Here is a 21,817-nt window from a genome sequence, read left to right as displayed (position 1 = left end):
TAAATAAACCAGGACTATTATTCCATATAATGGGGTATTATTCATTTATAAAAAGAAATTAGCTATCAAGCCATGAAAAGACATGGAGGAAATTTAAATGCTTATTGCTAAATAAAAGAAACCAGCTTAAAGAGCATATATAATGTATGGTTCCAACTATATGACTTTCTGGAAAAGGCAAAATTAGAGAGATAGTAAAAATCGAGTAGTTTTCAGGGGTCACAGAGTGGCAGGAAGAAGGGATGAATAGGTGGAACTTGGGGGATTTTTAGGGCAGTAAAGATACGCTGTACGATACCATAATGACAGCCACGTGACGTTCGTGACATTATGCATTTGTCCAAACTCATGTGATGTAACAGGCCAAGAGTGAGCGCTAACCTAAACTCTGGACTCTAGTAAATAGTAACATATTAGTTTTGTTCATCAGTTGTAACAGATGTATCACACCCATCAGTGCAAGATGTTGATAATAGGAGAAACTGTGCTTGGGAGTGAGAGGGAGTATGTGGAAACTCTGTACTTTCTGGTTAATTTTTCTGTAAACCTAAAGCTTCTCTAAAAAATGATCTATTAATTTTTTAAAAATAGAATTTCTAATTACCTGGAACCTGAAGAAGACCGGCTGCCTCTGCTTGTGAGGTTGTAGTTGTGAGTGGGGTGGGGAGCATGGGGATACTTGTTTAGCCCTAAGGCTGGTCGACCTGAGTGTCGCCATGGGCAGTGGCATCGGCATAGCCACTGTGGTTTTTGGTGAGACTATTGCAGAAGAAGCAGAAGCTTTATGGGGAATGGATAGGCAGGCTGTAGATTCTTGGGCTTTGGAAGTCAGAGGAATTTGTCTTTGAGCCTGTAAGCAATAGGGAGCCATGGAGAATTTTATGAGGAGAGTGCCACAGGGAGCTGAGCTTCAGGAGTCCAGGTGTCAGAATTAGTTCTGCCCCTTCTTTGGGCCTCATGCTTTTTATCTGTAAAACCAGAAGGGTACAGTAGGTGATTGGAGAGGTCATCTTCAGCTTCAAGGTTCTGACAGCAAAGAGCTTTTCCTGACTTTCCAAATCCCTTTTCCTCCCTGCCTCACCCGCTTTAATTTTTCTGCTGCTCTGCGCTATGCTGTGGCTGGAACCGCCCCCTGGGGGGAATGTCTGCTGAATGGAGTCTGAGCCTTGGGAGCAATTCTGTTTTATTTTATTTTTGTCGCTCCTTTGAAATCTTCAAGGAGAAAACCCAAATCTGTGCCAGCTCCAAGGAGGAGCAACTTGGAAGGGAGTTAGAAATAACGAGAAGGGTAATCAAATCCTTTCAGGGTTCCAGAGCACGGGTGAGCTGCAGTTGGAGATCTAGCCAGGACCGTTTCCTGCTAGAAGGATTTGATTTGACTCTGAGCTGCCCAAGCTCCTAGAAGGTTCTATGCATGAGACAGCCTGGAGGCTCCAGCTGGTAGTATGAATTGGGGGAGATTCTCTGCTCCTTCCAGATCATCTCTTGTCATCATAGTGTGATTTATGAGCTTTTCCTCTAAAATATGAGAACACTGGCTCCTGATTATGCCCTGTAATGCCGGAAAGCAGTGGCTGCAGCATTTCTGATTAACAATTCTCTTTAGACCACCATCTTGTTACAAGAAGGATACAAGAGGTTGAATACAGATGGATTAAAGTCTTTTAAAAAAATAATATGCTTTCAGTCTAGTTAGGTGTCTGGAGGATCTTTGCTGCCATCTGAGGGATCTGGGCTTGATTCCTAGATTAATTGCAACATACCAGCTGTTATGAACAGAGAGGCTGCTTACCTTTGAGCCTCTACCTCCTTATATATGGGGTGAGAGTAGGGGAACGCTAGTAGCTCCTGCCTTATGGGGTACAGATAATGTGAAATAATTTTGTGAATAAGTCAGCACTGTGCCTGCAACAAATGATGGACTCCATAAATGCTAGTGATGATTACTATTTTGAGGCCCAAATAGTAGATGGTCTGAAAGTTATTTGAAAAATATTTGGAAAGCATTTTTATAACTATGTGTTGATATGGTAGGGCTTGCCTTTTGGGGAGTGATGGCATCTCAAACCAATTCAACACATAAGCCATGTCATAGGCATACCTGTGCAGCTTGTTATAGTTCAGAGAACAAAATGTAAACTTGGGCAGGTTCCTGATTACAGTTTACACAGAGCTGTGTTTTCTTCCTCTATAAAAATGGATAATAATGTCATGGTGTGTGTGTGTGTGTGTGTGTTTACGATGTGGTATGTGGTGTATGGTATGTGTGTGCATGTGTGTAGTATGCTGTGTGTGTGGTGTGGTGTGTATGTGTTGTGTGTGTGTGAGGTGTGTGTGTGTGTGTGTGTGTGTGTGTATGGTTGTGTTGAGTGAGACTCCCATAATCACAACTCTTAATATCCTTGGGTAAAAGCACTTGGTAAAAATAAATAGTAATTTGTTGTACAGATAGCGATTCCTGATGATCTAGTATGTGCAGGGAAAATCTACCTTCAGAGCTTAAATTTCATTTGAGGAGCTAAGGTGGATATGACTCACGTTCGTGAAAGAATTAAAGCAATGGCAGGAGGCAGACAGAGACAAATTAGAAGTACCATGGGAGTTCAGAGTAGGGCTGGGAGGACCAAGCAGTCCAGGACTCCCTGGGAGGAACAGTATTTGACATAGGCTCTAAAGAAGGTTTTAAACTTTTCTTCTTGCCTACTCTTTAAGTGAACTCAGGGGGAAAAAACTCTCTTGCCTCATACATTTTAACTTGACATCTGAAATGTTTCATTATAAGGTTAAATAGTTATGAAGGATAGTATTTCTACTATATTGTAAATATTGACCTTGTAGAATAAAATTACACTCTTAACTGTATCAAATGGAAATGAAATAACAGGGCAATTTTTTATTTTGCCTTTTTATTGCAGGATCACTTATATAGAGTAGAATGCACAGATCTCCAGTATGCAACTCAGTTTTTTTTTTTTTTTTTAAGATTTTATTTGTCAGAGAGAGAGCAAGCAGGGGAAGGGGCAGGCAGAGGGGGAAGCAGTCTCTGCTGCGCAGGGAGCCCAAAGCCAGACTTGATTCCAGGACCCTGGGGTTGTAACTTGAGCTGAAGGCTGATACTTAACCCACTGAGCCACCCAGGCATCCCACAACTCAATTCTTTTTTGTCAGTGTACCTGCCACCCAAACTGAGGTGGGGACTATCTCCAGCATTCCAGAAGGCACCCTTGTACCCCCTCCCAGTCAATTCCTCCCCAACAGTGACCATTTCTCTGACCTCTATCATCATAAACTAGTTTTGCATGATCTCATTCGTTCTGCCTTCTTTTGAGCAGTGCGAGTTCTGTGAGATTCAAGCATGTTGCTGACAGGTGGCAGTAGTTCATCATTTGTCTTTGTTGTATAGTATTCCATTGAGTCCCATTTTGAGATTTTAAAAAATCTTGTCTACTCTTAATGGACATTTTGGGTTGTTTCTAATATTTGGTTGTAAAACTACTCTAAGTGTTCTATATATTTTTTGGTGGACATAAATACTGGATGTGTTTGGGGTAGGTAGCCATGAGTGGGATTGCCAGATCACAGGATAAATACTGTAACACATTGGTATCCACCAGCATCTGTCAAAAATTATCCAAATGAGTCAGAAATTTTATTTCGCGCTTTTCTTTACTTTCTTGAACTCATCATTCCATTCTAGTTCTTTCACAGAATTTTATCCCAATATATTTCTAGACTTGAAACTCTTCTATTCATTATCATACTTCTTTTTTTAAAAAGATTTTATTTACTTATTTGAGATACAGTGAGCAAGAGACAGAGCATGAGTTGAAGAAGGAGCAGAGGAAGAGGGAGAAGCAGACTCCCTGCTGAGCAGGGAGCTGGATGTGGGTGGGACTCGGTCCCAGGACTCCAGAATCATGACCTGAACAGAAGGTAGACACTTAACAAACTGAGCCACCCAGGTGCCCCAATCTATCCTACTTCTTTTGATCTAAAACATGTATATAAACTGAAATAGACATTGGAAATTTTTCCTTTGCCCATAGAACTCTAAGTATCTTTCTTTTGGATTAATTTATCATTACAATGATCAGATACACAGTTCATCAAAATAATATTGGTTATTTCATGCATTGACAAATAATTACTAAACATAAAGTAAGACAGTGTGGGAAATGCTCCTCATAATGAGATGGAAGGGGGTGGTTGATGGCAGTGCTTCTCATATTTTAAGATACATAGGACCATCTGGGGATCTTGCTAAAATGCAAATTCCGATTCAGAAATTCTGGAGATGGGGTCTGAGATTCTGCTTTTCTAATAAGCCCACTGCGGAGGCTGATGCTGCTAGTTCACAGGCCACACTGAGTAGCAAGGGTTCGTGATCCCAAAGGAAGATGATTCCCTTGTACTTTTTGTGTACCCCTGGGAAGCCTTTGTGTACCCCAGAGTAGGGCTATCCCCTGTGAAGACCACTTCTCTGAAGGATGCTAAGACGGAGTTGGCCATTTTCAGACAGGATGCCCATTTATGCAGTTGGGACTGGATATTTCAAGGACTGGTTTGAATGGTTTTAAGAGTCCACTGGGGGTGAATCCCAACAAGTAAAGTTTGTGGCTGGGCGGTGGATGGCCTTGAATTCCATGCCAAGGAGTTGGGCTTAATACTTAGGCAGAAGGGGGCTGTGGGGCATTATGAGCAGGGAGCTGGTATGAGCAGAGAGCTTTGGGGAGACTGATGTGTTGAGCAGCTTGTGGAATGGCTGGGAAGGAGTTAAAGCCGAGGGCTGGCAGCAGTGACAACGCTATGGGTTTGAAGATGAGGTTGGCTGTAGTTATTGGGATTTGCCTGTGATTTTTATCTCCACCTCCCCAGCTTTTGAACTTTTGCCCTGGTTGTACAGACTTGGTTTGCTGTCAGTATTTCCTGAAGTGTGGGTGACATTCCTCTGGGGGGTACTTGAGATGTTTATGCACGGAGCTCAAGGTGATTTAACGCGGAACACAGACGTGGCCTTAAGTAACACCGAAACCCAAGAGCCCCCAGCATCCCCTTCTCAGCCTCTCTCAGCCCTGATGGCATCTGGAGAAAGTCTTTAGCACCTCGCAGGCTCCCATTTTCCTTTTGTTGGTAGAGAGCAGGCAGCTTGGGCTCAGGGCCTCTGGTAAGCAATAGTCTCTAGATAGAATTTTACAAACTTTTTGTTTTTGTTGAATTCCTTTTTTGTGTCGCAGGATGGCACGTGGTCCTAGTTTTCCCCTCACTGTGGTGACACAAAGCCGTTCATTTCAAATGCGTTCATTTCAGTAGGAAAAGTGAGCCAATTGACTCGATCATATGGAAGAAATAATAATGCTGGCGGCATGTGGATACAGCAGAAGCCATGGTGGTGACACGCCATGATTCAACTTGGGGAAACATTGGGTTAGACCGTGTGACGGAAGCCAGCGCGTGCCATAGCTCTGTGCCAATGCCGGAGAGGCTTGGGGGAGGGGGCGGGGAGGGGTCGTGGCGGTGGGGAGGGGGGCTGCAGGAATCGCAGTGCCTCCGTCAGGGGCCCTGGGTCAGCCGGGTGAGTCCCACCGCCGTGCAGACCACAGCCTAACGCCTGCCGCCCCTTGCCTCTGCCCGCAGAGATCCGCACGCAGCTGGTGGAGCAGTTCAAATGCCTGGAGCAGCAATCAGAGTCCCGGCTGCAGCTGCTTCAGGACCTCCAGGAGTTCTTCCGCCGGAAAGCTGAGATTGAGCTCGAGTACTCCCGCAGCCTGGAGAAGCTGGCCGAGCGGTTCTCCTCCAAGATCCGCAGTTCCCGGGAGCACCAGTTCAAGTGAGGAGGGGGCGGGGGCGGGGCCCTGCGTCTAGGGGAGGCAGCAAAGCACAAAGGAGGCAAAGACGCCCTGGAGGCAGATGGTGTGCTTTTAAGGCCTTGGGCCCACGGACCCTTCTGTGGGTGACTTCCTCCGTGGAGAGTGAGGATAGAGGTTGTTCTCATGCATAAGGATGCTGCAGGGAGTGAGTGAGGAACTCGGAAAAGTGCTTGTCACAGACAGTACGTGCTCAGTAAATTGTCCTTGCTGTAGCTATTTTCCTACCGAGCACCAGGCACTGAGCTAGTCTTCATCTGGGCCAGAGTGACCTCCCCCCTCCTTTCAGGACTCTCGGACCCTTTTATCTGGGGACCAGCCAGCCCACTTCCCAACTCCCTCACACAGGGATCTCAGAATCTCTTCTCCATGGACTGATGCTCAAGGCATCCCTTCTGCTTACTCCCCTGGAGGGTCGGTACTCTCGGCTCTTTCTCTGCTTCATTTATTTACAATACACAAACTCCCCGAGTCCTGATTTCTCTTGCTCCATACTCTGGGTTTGTGAGTGCAGATCCCCTCAGGCACTGACAGGGCAGCCTCTGAGTCTGCCAGCAACACAAAACCTCTTTGCCTTGAACCCACTGGGGCCAGCCTCTTCCAGCGCAGGTAGGAGGTAGCAACCTCACCGGGAAGGCGTTCACGGGGCAGGGTGCCTCTGTGGAGCTCTCCCTCTCTCTGCCATGCTCCCTGGACCTTCTCCTCCATCTCTCCAGCCAGTCGCCCTCGACCTCAGCAACTTGCTTCAACCCCCGACCTCTGGGTCTGATCCAGTTTTTCTCTCTACATTTAAAAAAGCTGTGGTGCATAGAACGCACATAATATAAAATCTACCATCTTAACCATATTTAAGCATACAGTTAGGTAGCATGAAGGATACTCACACTGGTGTGCGGCAGTCACTACAATACGCCCCCCACAACGCTTGTCATCTGGCGAAACAGAAACTCCATTCCCGTCAAACACTAACTCTGCATTCCCTCCCCCTCTAATCCCTGTCAACCACCACTGGACTTGTGGTCTCCATGAATCTCACTACTGTAGGGACCTCAGAGAAGTGAAATCATATAGCAGTTGCCCTTTTGTAACTGGCTTATTTCATTTAGTACAATGTCCTCTAGCTCCCTCCCTATTGTAACCTATGCCTTTTTAAGGCTGAGTAATATTCCATTGGGTGTACACAGCACATCATGTGTATCTGTTCACCTGTCAGTGGACCCTACCTTACTTCCACCTTCTTCCCTATGTTTTTTTGCCTTCTGCTCTGGTCAGGGAGCGCTCTTCCTTTTAACTCCCGTAAACATCTCCTCTCAACTGTGCTACAGCATTCAAACACTCACTTTTGTGGAAATTTTTTATCGAAGAGCAAAAATGCGTTGCATCTTTGCAAATACGCCTTGTTTTTCTACCCAATGTCATTTATTCAGACTTAGCCTGCAGGAGGAAGCTGCTTCTTCTTCTTCTTCTTCTTCTTCTTTTTTATTTTTAAGATTTTATTTATTTATTTGACAGAGAGAAATCACAAGTAAACAGGCAGGCAGAGAGAGGTGGGGGAAGCAGACTCCCCACTGATCAGAGAGCCTGATGTGGGGCTCGATCCCAGGACCCTGAGATCATGACCTGAGCCAAAGGCAGAGGCTTTAACCCACTGAGCCACCCAGGCACCCCTGGGGAGAAGCTTCTATTAAAATAGTATCCAGGCACTGTCTAGGCCCTTTCACACACATTATCTCATTTTTTGGTTAGATATTTTTGGGGAGGAGAGTGGGGAGAAAGTTTACTTTTTTTTTTTTCTTTCCAAATGATGAAAGTAAAATGCTCATTGTATGTAATTTAGAAAATACAGAAAAACAAGGGGGAAAAAGTCACTTGCACAGTCCTGCCCTTTGGAAGCAATGCTACTCCCATTTTGGTGCCTTCTCTGGCCTATCTTTTCATCCTAACAACAGCCATGACAGTTTACCGAGTGCAGTACTGAGCGCTTGGGGCCGGGTGGGGGTCATTGCTCAGTCTTAAAGATGAGGACAGTGCAGCTCTGAGAAGCAGCTTATCCAGGCATGTCTGTGGGCCAGTCATTTCAAGAAGATGGATTTGAACCGTCATTCTCATTCTGCCTCATCGGCCTGAGATAAGAAAGGGCTGGCTGCAGCCCGAGAGCAGCGATGGGAACCGAAGTCTCCCCTAAAACCAGAGATAGAGACACACTCATGGAAACACTTATCTCTGGCTGAGCTGTCACTGGAGCCATCCAGGGTGGTGTGGTCAGGCTGTGGCTTCAGCTCCTGCCTATCTCCTTCCTTCCCATTTGCAGTGTGAATGTGGGGGAAAGGGGGAGATGTAAGGGCATGAGGGAGCGTGGGTGGGGGTCCCCTGTTCCCTCGCATTGCCTGTAATGGGCTCGGCCAACCCCTCATGGGTTCATTAAACAGAGGCCACCAGACGGAACAGGAGTCCCAGCTGGCAGTCGGGCCAAGCAGGCTGCTTGAGACACTATGAAATTCTAATTAGGGTGTGGGCTCAGGCCAGTGCAGCTGGCATAGGCCCTCTGCACGATGCTAATGTGGCTTTTGGAAGCAGGAGTCTCTAAGGGATGCCTGGACTAGCCCTTTGACCCCAGGGCCAACCAGTGCTACCTCTTTGGAGCTCAGTGAACAGGATCTGTGCTGGGCTCTGGGTCCTTTGTCCTGCTGTCCAGAGAAGGCTTGTCTTGCTGTCTTACAGTTACTTCATTTAAGAGTGTCCATCTCTCTAGCAGGTAGCCTCTCAGGACATTGAGAGGCTACCTGCAGTGGGCCCCAGCGCCAGAGAGAGATGGGGTATTTGTGCATGAGCAGGAGCAAGGGAAGGAGAAAATGTACTTAGTCTGTAAAACCTACTCTGGCTGAGAGATTTTGTTTAGAGAGGGAGTTGAGTTGCCCAAGATAGCCCAGTAAATGAGTGGCCGGGCTGGGACAGAAACTGTCTTAGTTCCTTCGGCTGCTGTAGCCAAGTACCATAGACCAGGTGGCTTGTAAATGGATTTCTCATCATGCTGGGAGCTGGAAGTCCATTAGTTTGCAATCATTTGATAGTTTCTTTCTTTTATCTTTTTATGTTTGATTGTTTATCTCTTTCTTTCGCTAGAGGGGAAATCCCACCGTGGCAGGAACTGCCTCTCCTGTTTCTTCTGATAAATCAGGGCCTGGTACCTCATAGGTCCTCAGTAAATACTGGCTAAATAAACAAATCAACAAATCCAGAGTTTTACGGGCACACCGAGGAAGCACCGGGTCAGACTCAGAGGAGGTAACACCTGAACACTGAGGCCTGAGGAGCAAACAGGTGGCAGAACTCAAAGAACATGGCCAGAAGGCCTGGGTGCCTGCCCCGACTGTACCAGTTGTGGGCATGTCCCCCCTCAAGAGAAGGGACAGTGTTTGAGAGCAGGAACTGTGTTTTGTTAGTCTTGGTGGTTCAGCATACCACACAGTCCAGGAAAATCAGAGGCCTCAGTGATATGTGATAGTAGAAAAGAAATAGATGATGATGGTATTATCCTCCAGATGTTCGACCTGCCCCAGTTAAACCCTCAGGCCCACCACTTGAACCTTTCTTGGAATCATGTGCTACAGGGTGCTCAGCCCCAGTGAGCTCAGCCCCACTGAGCCCAGCCCTGACAGTGCCAGCATGGCTGCATTCTCAGCGTGCAGACCGCTGATTCTCATTGGGTCTTCACGTGGTGGAGAGCAGAGAGAGAAAGCAAGTTCTCTCCTGACTCTTCTAAGGGCACTAATCCCATTCATGAGGGCTCTGCCCTAATTCTAATTACCTGCTGAAGGCCCGATCACCTGATAACCGCCATACTGGGCAGTATATGGCATATATATATATATATATATATATATATATATATGCCATATATATATATATATATATATATATATATATGCCATATACTGCCCAGTATGGAACACATATAAATATATGTGTTCATACACACACACACACACATATATATATATAATATGATATATGACTTTTAAGAGAACCCAGACATTCAGTCCATAATAAGAGCTCAGGTCTCTTGATCTTGATTCCTCCATTTGCTCTTTATCTTCCCAGGCAATTAAAAAAAAAATACACACACACACACACACACACACACACACACACATATGCAGCTGCCCAGGAGGTACTTTGATGGACATAAATGTAATACATGTAATGCTGGTTATCTATTCTGTGTAACAGCAATACTTGGTATTAAAACACAGTACCTCATGGTTTAGGGGGTCAGGAATTTGGACAGGGCTCAGTCAGGTGATTTTCCCGCTTTATGGGTCTTTGACTGGGATCACTGATGATCAGTGGCTGGCAGCTGGGCTGGGTCCAAGAGGGCTTCACCTATATGCATGGTGTTTTGGTGGGCATGGTTGCAAGGATGGGCCCAGCTGGGCTGCCTCCTTCCCTGTGTGGTGTCAGGGCCTCTATACCTAGCATTTCAGCTGGGTGTCTGACACGGTAGCTCAAGGCCCAGAGAGAGCAGTAGGGGAGCCCCAGTCTTCAAGGCGAGGTCTGGAACTGGCCCAGCACCGCCTCTCAGCCTGAGCTTAGCTTCAAGGAGATAGGAAAGAAAACCCTTCTCCCATCAAAGGATTTGCAGCCCTCTTGGATCCTCCTCACTGAACAGCAGTCAGGGAAGGCATCTGGAGGCAGTGGCTTTTAAGCAGAGACCTGAGGGATGAGAAAGGGCAGTCTTGGGGGCAGCAGGAGGGGAGGAGCGGCCAGTGCAGCTGGAACTACTGAGGCACTGTAAGTATGGGGGGGAGCATGACCCCATTTCTGTTTTTGAAAGATGACCCTTGATTGGGGGCAGCACGCATGGAGCAGACGGATGGTGATGATTGCCAGAGGCATGGCAGAGCAGGCCAGGAGCGGGTGGGCCGTGCTGGGCAGTCTTTCAGAGGTAGGAGTGGAAAAGAAGAATCAAGGATATCTTCCCTTTCTGACTTGACAGAAGGACTTGAAAAGAGTGAGGCAGAAGCTGCCATCCTGTGCCGAAATCATCTGTGTTCTCGTCTGTCCCCTTTTGACAACCCCTGGGTGATGGGCTCGGAGATGGCAGCGAGGGTGGCTCTTGACCCGGGGGCCTGAACACCCAGCACCAGGTTTGGCATATGGTTGGCACTAAACGTTTGTTGAACGAACGAATGAAGCTCAAGTGGTAATTGGAATTGCTCTGCGGTGGGGCTGGTGGGAGGCAGGGAGGGGGACATCTGTCTTCTGGCTACCCTAGGAGCTTGGTGGGGCCATTTGGGCGAAGGGTTACCCACTCCTTGTGCCCGGTGCCTGACATAGTGTTGCTGAGAGGACCGTGTGTGGGCTTCGTAGTGCTGTCCCTGACTAGGGAACTGGGACCGCAGATGTTAGAACACGTGTTTAATAAAGTGTGGTCCCGACACAGCATCACATGGAGACTTGTCAGACATGCAAAATCTGGAGCCTCCCTTCAGACCTGCTGAATGAGAAACTCCAGGGGTAGGGCCCAGCAATCTGTATTTTAAAAAGCCCTCCAGGGGATTCTGAGGGTTATTTATGTGTAAGAGCACCCATTGTGATGATTTTCCAGATGATAAATTATGTACAACTCTCTCTAGGCCCCTCTGGCCTCCGAGCCCCCTCTCCTTCCCCAGAGTCAAATCCATAAACCACTGCTCTTTCCCAGCCAGCCCTCGCCTGAGGTTGGCTTATCCTCTTTAAGACCTGGAACTGGGGGCCCTTCCTGAGTTGGCGGGGGTGCACCACAGCTCCAGATTTCCATCTGGAATATTAGCTCTACCTGCAAATAGCGCCGTGTGTGTGAGGTGATGTTCTTTTCTATTCTGATGCTTTTAGTTTGTGACATCTCTTACCTCCCAGGGGATATACCTGAGAAAAATACTTTCTCTAGCAGGTTAAGTAAGTGTTGGCCGCTGTTATTTGGATAGCTGTGGGGGATAAAAAAGCAAATGTGTTTAAAATTGGGAAAGTCAGATTTTGGAAAGAACTGGGAGGTGCTTGGCTAGCTGGTGAATAATGTTTAATATTCTCTGCAGTGAAGGTCTGGAGCATCCCTCAGCTTCATGGAGTGGTTGGCAGGAGATTCCAGCCAGCAACTAACCTTTCTGCACAGATGTAGTATTTCCCTAAAAAGATGCTATAATTTAGATTTAACCTTTCAGGTGAATCCTAAGCAGAGAAGCGCTTTTGCCGTAGGTAAGTTGAACCTCTGTGTGCAGAGGATTCAGAATGCAAAGGTTTGCATAGAACAAGGCAGGGACAAAGGGAAAAGATCCTCCAGGTGGGGCTCCTGTCTCATTCACAGCTACTTCTATTATTATGACTAGTATCACACTAGTCATAGCTTTCCAGTAATACTTTCCAAGAGCTGGTATTCTCCCAGTATGGCGTGCCAGCCGGATCTTCCCTGATCGCTCGGTGCCTGTGCTGTGCTGGTTGTTCAGTCTTTCAGATACCCATCACAGCCACATTACCATGAGCCAAGGGTTCTACTAGGTGTCCTTTTTTCCCTTAAGATTTTATTTATTTATTTGATAGAGAGAGAGCAGGCATATACATGTGCACAGAGGGAGTGGCAGCGGGAAAGGGAGAAGCAGGCTCCCCGCTGAGCAGGGAGCCCAACCTGGGGCTCGATCCCATGATGCTGGGATCATAACCTGAGCCAAAGGCAGGCACTTAATTGACTGCGCCCCCCAAGAGCCCCAGCTACTAGGTGTCTCGCATGCATTGCCTCATTTAACTTCGTAGTAAACATTTGCGACCTTTGAGGCAAGTACTAGCTCTGTCTTTTTAGTTGAAAACATGGAGATTTTTTTGAGAAATTAAGGAATTTGCCCAGAGGGACACAGCTAGAGCAAGTAAGTGGCAGAGCTAGAATCCTAATCTTGGTTTATCTGGTTCCAAAATGCGAAACTGCTTCAAGCAGCACGACTTTGGGTATCCGCTCACGTCCCCGGGCTGGCTTAGCGTTCCTGCGAGCTGCCCATCTGTCTAGACCAGCGCTGCGTGTGTGGGCATTTAGAGTTCCCTTCTGTCCTGGCCAGCTCCCGCTCTTCTCAGCAGAGCCAGCTCAAGTCTCATTTCCCCTGGCAAGCCCCTGCCCTAGATCCCAGGCGCCTCGTCCTCTGCTTCTCCTCTGGCCTCCCACGGTGATCTGTATGTCCCTCTCATTATTATTATCAGATGACCAAGAAATGATCCAGCTCATACACCAGTCCTCCCACTCCAGTCTGCTGGCCGCTTGAAGGCAAGGGTCGTTTCTAGTCTCTCCCTCTCTGATCAGTAATAGAAGGTTTTTTGAATGAATAGCTGAAAAGACTGAGATATTACCAAATACTTTCTTCAGACACATGAAAGCAGTAGACTTACTTTGTGTGGCTGCCGAAAGGAGAGAGGTGAGGTCCAAGGGTAGCATTTTCAGAGAAACAGACTTCACCTTGACCTTGAGAACATTCCAGTAGCTAGAGCTATCCAGGAAGGAAAGGGCTGCCTTGAAAATGTGAGTTCCCGTCCAGGGAGTGTGTGCACAAAGGCCAGGCATTTTAAGTGGACATTACTGTAATATGAGAGATGGCCAGATCAGAGTGGTGCAGCTCAAAATGAGAGTGGGATCACTGAGAGCACATGAACCATACATATTGAATTATCTTTTTAGTTCTTTCAGTCTCCGTGGCTGGCTCAAGGAGACGGTCTCCGTTTGTCACTAGTGTGTTGCTAATGCCTCACTAATCTAAGAGAATGGACCACAGGCACCAGCATCTGCCTGGGATTGAATGATGCTGTTTTGTTTTCCTTAAACTTACTTTTTCAGTTCACTTTTTATTTATGGCAAGTGATGCTGGTTTTTAAATTTTTATTTTAACTAAGGCTAGGGAAAGTCCTTGGTAAATAAATTCATTTAAGTAAAAATAAACAGTGAACAGGGAGGTATTAAGTATTGTGGTTTTGCAAAAATTGCAAAAATCCTGAGGCCCGTGTAAGACCCCCCCAGGGTCCCTTTTAACTCCTCCTAGAGAGTAAGCACTTGCATCAGTAGCCAGTCCGTCCCCACCTTGCTGTTTTCATTGCTGGGAGTAATTTCAAAGCAGAAGTCTCAGCCAAAGAGTGGCCTTTGCAATAGCTACAACCCCTTTTTCTCCTTCCATGTTTGTCCTTCTGGCCCTCTCCTAGATCTGTACCAGCTTTCTGAGAATCTGCAGAGACTATAATCAGCAACTTCCGAAGTGTTAACCACGGTGTGGTTTAGTAATGTATGATATGCTCTATATAAATCTACACATGCATATCATCTACATTTTATTTTAAAAATGAAAAATAGTTGATGCAATGAAGGAGATTTTTTTAAAGAATACTTAATTTAGAGAGAGAGAGCACACACCTGTGAATGAGTGGTTGGGGGAGAACCAGAGGGAGAGAGAAACCCAAGCAGACTCCTCGCTGACCATGAGCCTAACCTGAAGCTCTATCTCAGGATCCTGAGTTCACTACCTGAGCCCAAACCAAGAGTCAGATGCTTAACCAACTGTGCCACCCAGGTGTCCCAGTAATGAAGGAGATTTTAACAAGCAGTAATGTGCAGGGGATTACTTTTGACTCTATTCTATTAGACAAATAGGTTAATAACAACCTTCAAAGATTATATAGTACCTTACACTTTGCAAATTGCCTCCCCAGCCTTAGCTGCTTAAATGCTCCCAAGAATCCTGGTGGAACTGGGAGTCAGAAAAAGTGTCATCATCCCCACTTGACACACAAGGGGTCTGAAGGCCAGGCAGGGTGTGCCCTGGTTCAGGGTCCCCAAGTGATTGGTGAGAGAACCAACCAGAGGAGCTATGGGTCAGGGCCCTTCCTCGCCTAGCACTGCATGCACAATGGTGTGCTCATTTCACAGATGGATGAACCAAGGCTAAGGGGTTTGCAGGGAAAGAGAAGATGAGGTTGGCCCGGCATTGGTTAATGAGGCAGAGATATTCATTTTGGTACCAAGGATACTTTGAGCAAGTTAAAGGGGGAGCTCAGACATGCTGCCGGACACTAGAGCCAGTGTGCTGTCACTTTGAAGTATGGGGAATGACTGACTGACTGAATCACTCTGTCCCAGGGTGGAGGGGGAGTCCCAGGACCATTTGTATTGGGTCTTATAGTATATGTGAGAGTTTGCAGTGGGAGAAGGTAGTAATGGGAGGAGGAAAACCAACAACAGAAAACCTACCAAGGGTCATGTATCTGTACATCTGTCACTGGGTTTTTCCTAATAACCTAGTGAGGTGCTAGTGGTAATAATTAAGTGATGACATCAATTATTATTATCATATGCTGGGTTTGATGCTAAGAGCAGCCAATGAATTACCTCATTCAGTTCTTGAGGCACCCTTGGGAGGTGGGTGTTATCAACACTATTTCACAGATAAGGAAAGAAACACTTAACTGGCTTCTCAAGTCATCCTGCTTCCAACATGAGTAAGCAGATCCTGTCTCAGGTGACCCATAGATATGGTCTTTCCCCTTCAGAATTATTCTCTTTCAGGGCTGGCATTAGTCAAAGGTAGCTTCTAAGTCAGTGGGTTTCAACTGGCTCTCCCTGTTCTAAGAACTCACATTTACCACCTGCTTTGTGGTGGTTCTAAGGCAAAGCCCCAGGATAAACTCTTCACCTTCGCTTAGTTGGCTGCTCTTATTCCCACCTGGCCTTCCTGCCCCAGTGAGCTCATCACAGGCCACTAAAACCTTCATTCAGCCTTGATCTCTGCCTAACTGCTTCCATTTCCACTGTGCCTTCTCTCGGTCCTGACTTAGCCAGTGAGCCCCAGAACAATCTATGTCCTGTTTTGACTTCACAGCTTTACATTCAGGCTTTCCTCTCCACGCAGGAACCTCCCATCTTTGCCCTTTCCACCTGGCAAACTCTTATGTGTACTTCAAGGCCCAATGCAAATGTTCCTGGGACTCTCCCTCTAACCTGAGGTAGAATTAGCCCCTCCCTCCCTCCTCTAGGTTCCCATTCCTCACCCAGCATAACAGAGCAGATGTCTGTTACTCACTCCTGCTTAGCATCTCTCCCCCTTTCTTCTGATAACATCGTTGAGATTTTTCCTCTGGGGAATCATCTCTGAGCAATGGAGGGTATGAAATTGGCTCTGCATCCTCTTGGTCCCAGATTTTTAATTGAATGCAGCATGATTCCAGGACTCGTAGTGGACTGCAGTGGGGAGGCTGTCTTTCCCCCGGGATTATTATCAGCCAGGATATTTTTGGTCCGTAGAAGGCCTGTCTGAGAGTGAAGCCAACACAGAGAGAGGAAAGCAGAGCCAAGAGATGGGGACACCAAGACCAGATCCTGAGGGCATCCTTTGAGTTCCTGAATCCAGCTGTCCCTGAGGCCAACTTCTTCCTATTCCTTTATATTTTTTTGATTAAAATGTTTGATCCTTTAAATTTTCCCTCCTCCCACTTACTATGATTTTTGCCTAAGCCAGTTTGAAGTATTTCTGTCACTTCAACTAGAGGAATCCTGACCAATAACCATAATAATTCTTAGTTTGCATTAATTGTACCTAGTAGACTGTGAGCCTTATCAAGGCACTTCTAGTCATCTTTTCAGCCTGTGACTAGAGAGTGCTAAGAACATGACAGATGTTCAAAAAACATTAGAAGAGCGAGTGAGTGAATGGGTGAATGAATGAATGAATTTGATTCTGCCAAGGACTATGAAGGAATACAAAAAAATACAAAAGATTATTCCTGCCTTCAAGGGGCTTATGGAATAAGTGAGGGAATATGCCCCATGAATGTGAGTGGTGATTGATGAACTAAGTAACAGTATAAAAGATGTCTGGAGGTAACTGTCTTGAGTAGATCCAAATGAACAGTTTGGACAGATCTCAGGTAACCCCTGAAGGAAGAGCCTTGTGAACAAGACTTCTGAGAGTGGGTTTTTGCTGTGTAGCAAGAATACCGGAAGGCATTCCAAGCGAGTGAAGACGGAATGGACACAGGTGCCAAGGCAGGAATGCCCACAAGCTAGGAAGAAGTAGCTCCTGCTTCCCAGATTTCGGGAGCCTCATTGTCCTGTCATTGAAGCTAAATACATGAAAGGGTCCTACATAATGACCATCCACTGTTTTCATTTTTGTGCTTCTTATGAGGCTTTTCAAATAAATAAGTTGGGAGATCAGGAACAAAAAAAGCCTTTGTCAGCTCATGTATAAGCATTTTTTGTTTTGGAAAACACAGTCGATGTTGTCGATATCTGAAGGCCCTCATTGGCCACTGAATCACTCACCCACTCATATGACAGATGAGACAGTAAAGCCTCAGAGAGGTAGAGTGACAAGCCCCCAAAACACACAGCTGATTAGCAGCAGAGTCAGGATCTGAACGTCTTCAACTCCCAGTACGATGGCTTCAGATTCCTTGGGAGGCAAAAAATAGATAAATGAAGAAACCCATCACTAGCTAAGAGATTTTGTCCACTGCATGGAGAAGGTTTCTGCAAGTGGAGAGGGGGATGAGAGAAAGGGCTGGACTGGCCTTGAATGCCAGCTGATAGGGTCAAACTTTATCCTCTGCATCATGGGCCCATTCCTGTCTCAGATGGACCACAAGAAAGAGCCTGAGTGATCACATGAACTCTCCTTGGGCTCCTGATCCCCTTGGGGCAGCAGTCTGTTAGGAATTGAATTGTGTCCTCCTCAGATTCACAGGTTAAAGTCCTTTCCCCCCAAAGATTAAAAAGTGACCTTATTTGGAAAGAGATCATAAAGTTAATATAAGCGTAAGTGTGGGTGCTAATCCAGTATGACTGGTGTCCTTTTGAAGCGGGGTCATTTGTACACAGACACATGCAGAGGGTAAGCATGTGAACTCGAAGGCAGAGGTTGGGTGATAGGACTACAAGCTAAGCAACACCAAAGATTGTCAGCAAATCACCAGAATCTAGAGGAGAGGCATGGAACAGGGTCTCCTCACTGCCCCTAGAAGGAACCAACCTGGTGACACCTTGATCTCAGACTTGTGGCCTCCAGAACTGTGAGACAACACATGTCTGCTGTCTATGTCCCCAGCGTGGTCCTTCGTTACGGCAGTACCAGCCTAGATGCTCACCCTGTTCGTCAAGGCCCCAGCGCGTGCTCCCTCTCCAGCCTTGTCTCTACCCCTGGTCACTTCCTGTGTGAGTTGTGGCCACACATACCTTCCCTCAGTTTTCCACAGTGTTCATGCACACACAGCCCTCACACTGCTGGGAATGCTCTCCCTTACCTCCGGGTTATGCCGAAACCTCCCCAACCTTCTGGTTCTAGCTTATCCTTCTGGATACTTTTCATCTCTTTAGCGTACTGTGTGTCTGGGCCTGCCTGGCACTAGAGGAACAGTGGTCAACGTAACGGATGGAAGCTTGAGAGGAGGCAAAGACCAGAAAGAGAAAGTAAATGAACAGCACCAATCTCAGGAATGGTGATGCGGTGCTAGAGACCAAGGAGCCACTGAGGGTCAGGGAAGGCCTCATGCAGGTGAAACAACTCGACTGCAGTCTCAGTGACAGGAAGGACCTGTATGGTCGACTGATACCCACTTCCGTCTTCCTGGGTTGAAGTGACCCCCATTTCAGACTCTTGAGGCACCATGCATTTCTCCTTCATAGCCCCCACCACTGATGCAATTTTCTAATTTATTTACGTGATTATTTGATGATCACCTGAGGCCCCCACTGGGCTGTACACTCCATGAAGTAGGGAACGTGACTCATTTTGCTTACCACTGCCTGGCGCAAAAGACCGCGCTCAGTTAATATTTGTGGAATCACTGAATCACGCTCCACGCAAGGGCGATGAATTCCAAATCCTGCTCGGGGCAGCTTAGGTAGCAAGGAGTTACCCATACCTTTTGGGCCCTGGAACTATAGAGGGAGCTCTTTTCAGGGGCAGCTTTGCAGGCAGTCTTCTGAGCAAGACCCAAGGACATGCTGGAGGAGAGCAGGAAGCCAGAGGCAGGGATTTGGCATCTTGGGGATGGTGTCAGCTGCACGAGCCTGCCTCTCTCCCAGAGGAACCACAGTCCCAGGGCAGGGGGTTTGGATCCATCTGCAGTGTAGGGCTCTGCAAAGCCTGGAAATAGGTTCTGTTTGCTAAGCGGAATTTTCCAGCCCCCAGCTGAGAAGCCAGAGAAGCTGGCTCCTTGCTAATTTCATTTCCCTTGCTCCCCAGCTTGGCAAGGCCCGGCTTCTCTAGCTGCAGTCTCTTCGAGCTTCATACCCAGCTCCCCTAGCCAAAGAAAGAAAGCTGTGACTCACCAGAAATTTTCATTGCTGTTTTCTGGCCAAAAGAAAAAAAAAGAAAAAGAAAATAGATATACATATATATGTGAAAGTTCTCACATCATGCCCTAGCTCAGCAGCTTCTGCCGGCTGCATAGACAGTGGGATGCAAGATGGGAAAAGCAGAAAGGCTGTTCAAGATGTGCATGAGAGGAGAGAGCATCTACCGGGTTCACGGCGACATCTTCCAAAAGCGTGGCCACAACAGGCAGAAATGGCTGCTGGCACGGAGAACTGGGTCTTAGGTCAAAGGGGTCCTGTTCTCAAAAGGGACAAATAACCTCCTAAGAAAGGACGGTGGGTGTCCAGTTCTGCCCTGTGTGGTTTGGGTGCTTCTTTGTGCAGTCCCCGTACAATCCAGATGGCCAGTGGGATGGTGACTGATAAGCTTGCCAAGGGCCCTTAACTCCCTACATCTGTCCCCTCCCCCACTTTGCCTTCTGGGCTCCAGCCACATTGGCGTTTATTTAGTTCCTTGAATGCACCAAACTCCCCTGTCCTGCTGTGAGCCTGTGCCTATTCTGTTCCTCTGCCTGGGCCCTTCTCCCCTGAGCCACATCCCCTTTACTTGGCTATCCTCCCCCACACACTTTTCCTTTAGTGCCCAGCCTAAAGAGTCTGTTCAGGGATTACTTAGGGACCCCCAGGCCAGGTCCCCTTGTTATGGGCTCTCGTGGCACCATGCGCTGTCCTCTCTAGCACTTTCATAGGTGTAACTTGACACGCGTTTGCGGCGCTCCTTGAGGGTGTCTTGTCTCCCCCACTAAACTGTAAACTCTGTGGAGGCAGGAACTGTGTCCCTTGTGCTCAAAATTATGTCCCTAAGGTCTAGTCCTTATGAAGTATTCAATAAAAATGTACTGAATGGATGAACGGCTGAAAGAATCACCATGGAGCTGTTTTCAGATGTTTAATCCCAAGGCTCATGGTACAGTTTAAGTAGCCAGACCACAGGGAACAAGTGACCTGCATAAAGTCACACAGGCAGTGTGGTGGACACTGGTGAACACCCACCCTCAAGTCCAGGCTTCTTTCTGTTTTGTCATGCTGGGTCCCATCTGTGTCTCTTGCCTCTTCTTCTTCTTCTTCTTTTTTTTTTTTGATGATTTTATTTATTTATTTGATAGAGAGATAGAGAGAGCACGAGTAGGCAGAGCAGCAGGCTCTCCACTGAGCAGAGAGCTGGATATGGGGCTCCATCCCAGGACCCTGGATCATGGCCTGAGCCGAAGGCAGCTGCTTAACCGACTGGGCCACCAGACGCCCCTTGCCTCTTCTTTCTGATATGGTGAGAGCCTGGTATCATTGTGGCCAAGAGCACAAGTGGCAGCTTTCCACGGAGTGGTCAGCTCTGCCCCTGACCCAGTCCTGTTCACCCCAGCCTTTTAGTCTACAAATGAGCTGCCCCATACCAAGGGAGCCAGGCCTGGACGAAGGTGAGGGGAGTAGAACAAGCAGTCTCCCATGCTGGGATAGACCAAGAGGATGGGCCCGCTGGTTGAATGGCAGGCCCGGGCCGCATCTCTGCTGAGAAGGATGAGCTAGCCCATTGTCCCCATCCTAGATAACAAGGGAGGGGAGGAGCCCAGCCTGGCCCCGTCCCTCCAACTGCAGCCTGGCCAGGCCTCCCAAGGATTTGCCTCTTCTGCCACATGGTCCTGCACATTTGTGAAGACTTCCGTGTCATTCCATGGTTTCAAATACCATCCGAGTGCTTGCTCCTAGTTTCCCCATTTGTTTCTCTAGCCCAGATATCACCATCTGGGTGTTCCCGAAGCCCTGTAGACTTGTCATGTTCAAACAGAGCTCCTCTCCTTCCCTCCCTACCTCACCACTGCCCTGCTTCCCCTCAGCTTCGCAGATGCCACCCCTGTTCTCCCAGGAAACTTGGGATTCATCATGGAATCACCCCCATCCCACACCCCATCCTCTCAATCTCCAGGGCCTGTCTGTTCACTACGTAGATATTTCTCAAATCCCTCAACTTCCCTTTTGGCCCCTTTAAGCCTGTTCTGCGCAGAGCAGTCTGCAAATGTAGTTTTACCCGGTCACTCCCCTGATCTAGACCCTTTGATGGTTCCCCACTGACTTGAGAACAGAGCTCAAACTCTCGAATGGGACTTTTAAAGGCCCTTGGCTATGTGGCTTCTTCCTCATTCTCCAACCTCATTTGTCACTCCCACCTCCAGCCCAGAATACCATGCTCGAGGTGCACCCCCCCCCCCCCCCGACTACGTTCTGTTCACCCACGTACTCTCTCTAGCATCCCTCTGGGCCTTTGTTCGCCGTAGTTCTCCATCTAGAAAGCTCTGCCCTTTCAAACTCCTTTGCAGCCTTTATTTCTCAGTCTAGAAAGTGCTTCCTCTGGGAAGCCATCCACCACCTTGCCACCAAATGCGGACAAGGGAGCCCTGCTCTGCTCCACAGCTGCTTCTCATCACTCCGTTCAGGAGGCTGTATCATCATCTTCTGTGTGTCCCCCTCAGTTCAGTGAGTGGAAGGCATGTGGGAGCAGGGTCTTGCCTGCTGTGGTCCCTGCTGCATGCAGCACACACACGCAGTGAGTGAGTGAAGCCTGAGAGGACTGAGGCCCTCATCTTCC

At 47.5% G+C, this 21,817-nt stretch overlaps 1 protein-coding gene across 5 annotated transcripts in view; it reads left to right on the top strand.

Annotated features, from left to right (window-relative positions):
• The window catches only part of SRGAP3 (SLIT-ROBO Rho GTPase activating protein 3), a 251,006-nt gene that overhangs the window by 114,914 nt on the left and 114,275 nt on the right, over positions 1-21,817 (top strand). For all 5 annotated transcript variants that reach the window (XR_009350776.1, XM_059161597.1, XM_059161599.1 and 2 more), the window contains exon 2: positions 5,635-5,827. Coding sequence is in view for 4 of the 5 variants with exons in the window: in XM_059161597.1 (XP_059017580.1) it covers positions 5,635-5,827 (193 nt within the window). In the remaining variant the exon portion in view is untranslated. The remainder of the gene's footprint in view (positions 1-5,634; positions 5,828-21,817) is intronic.

Source organism: Mustela lutreola, chromosome 2 (assembly GCF_030435805.1).
Source record: "Mustela lutreola isolate mMusLut2 chromosome 2, mMusLut2.pri, whole genome shotgun sequence".
NCBI classification, from domain to species: domain Eukaryota; kingdom Metazoa; phylum Chordata; class Mammalia; order Carnivora; family Mustelidae; genus Mustela; species Mustela lutreola.
This window is presented reverse-complemented; position numbering and strand designations above follow the sequence as displayed.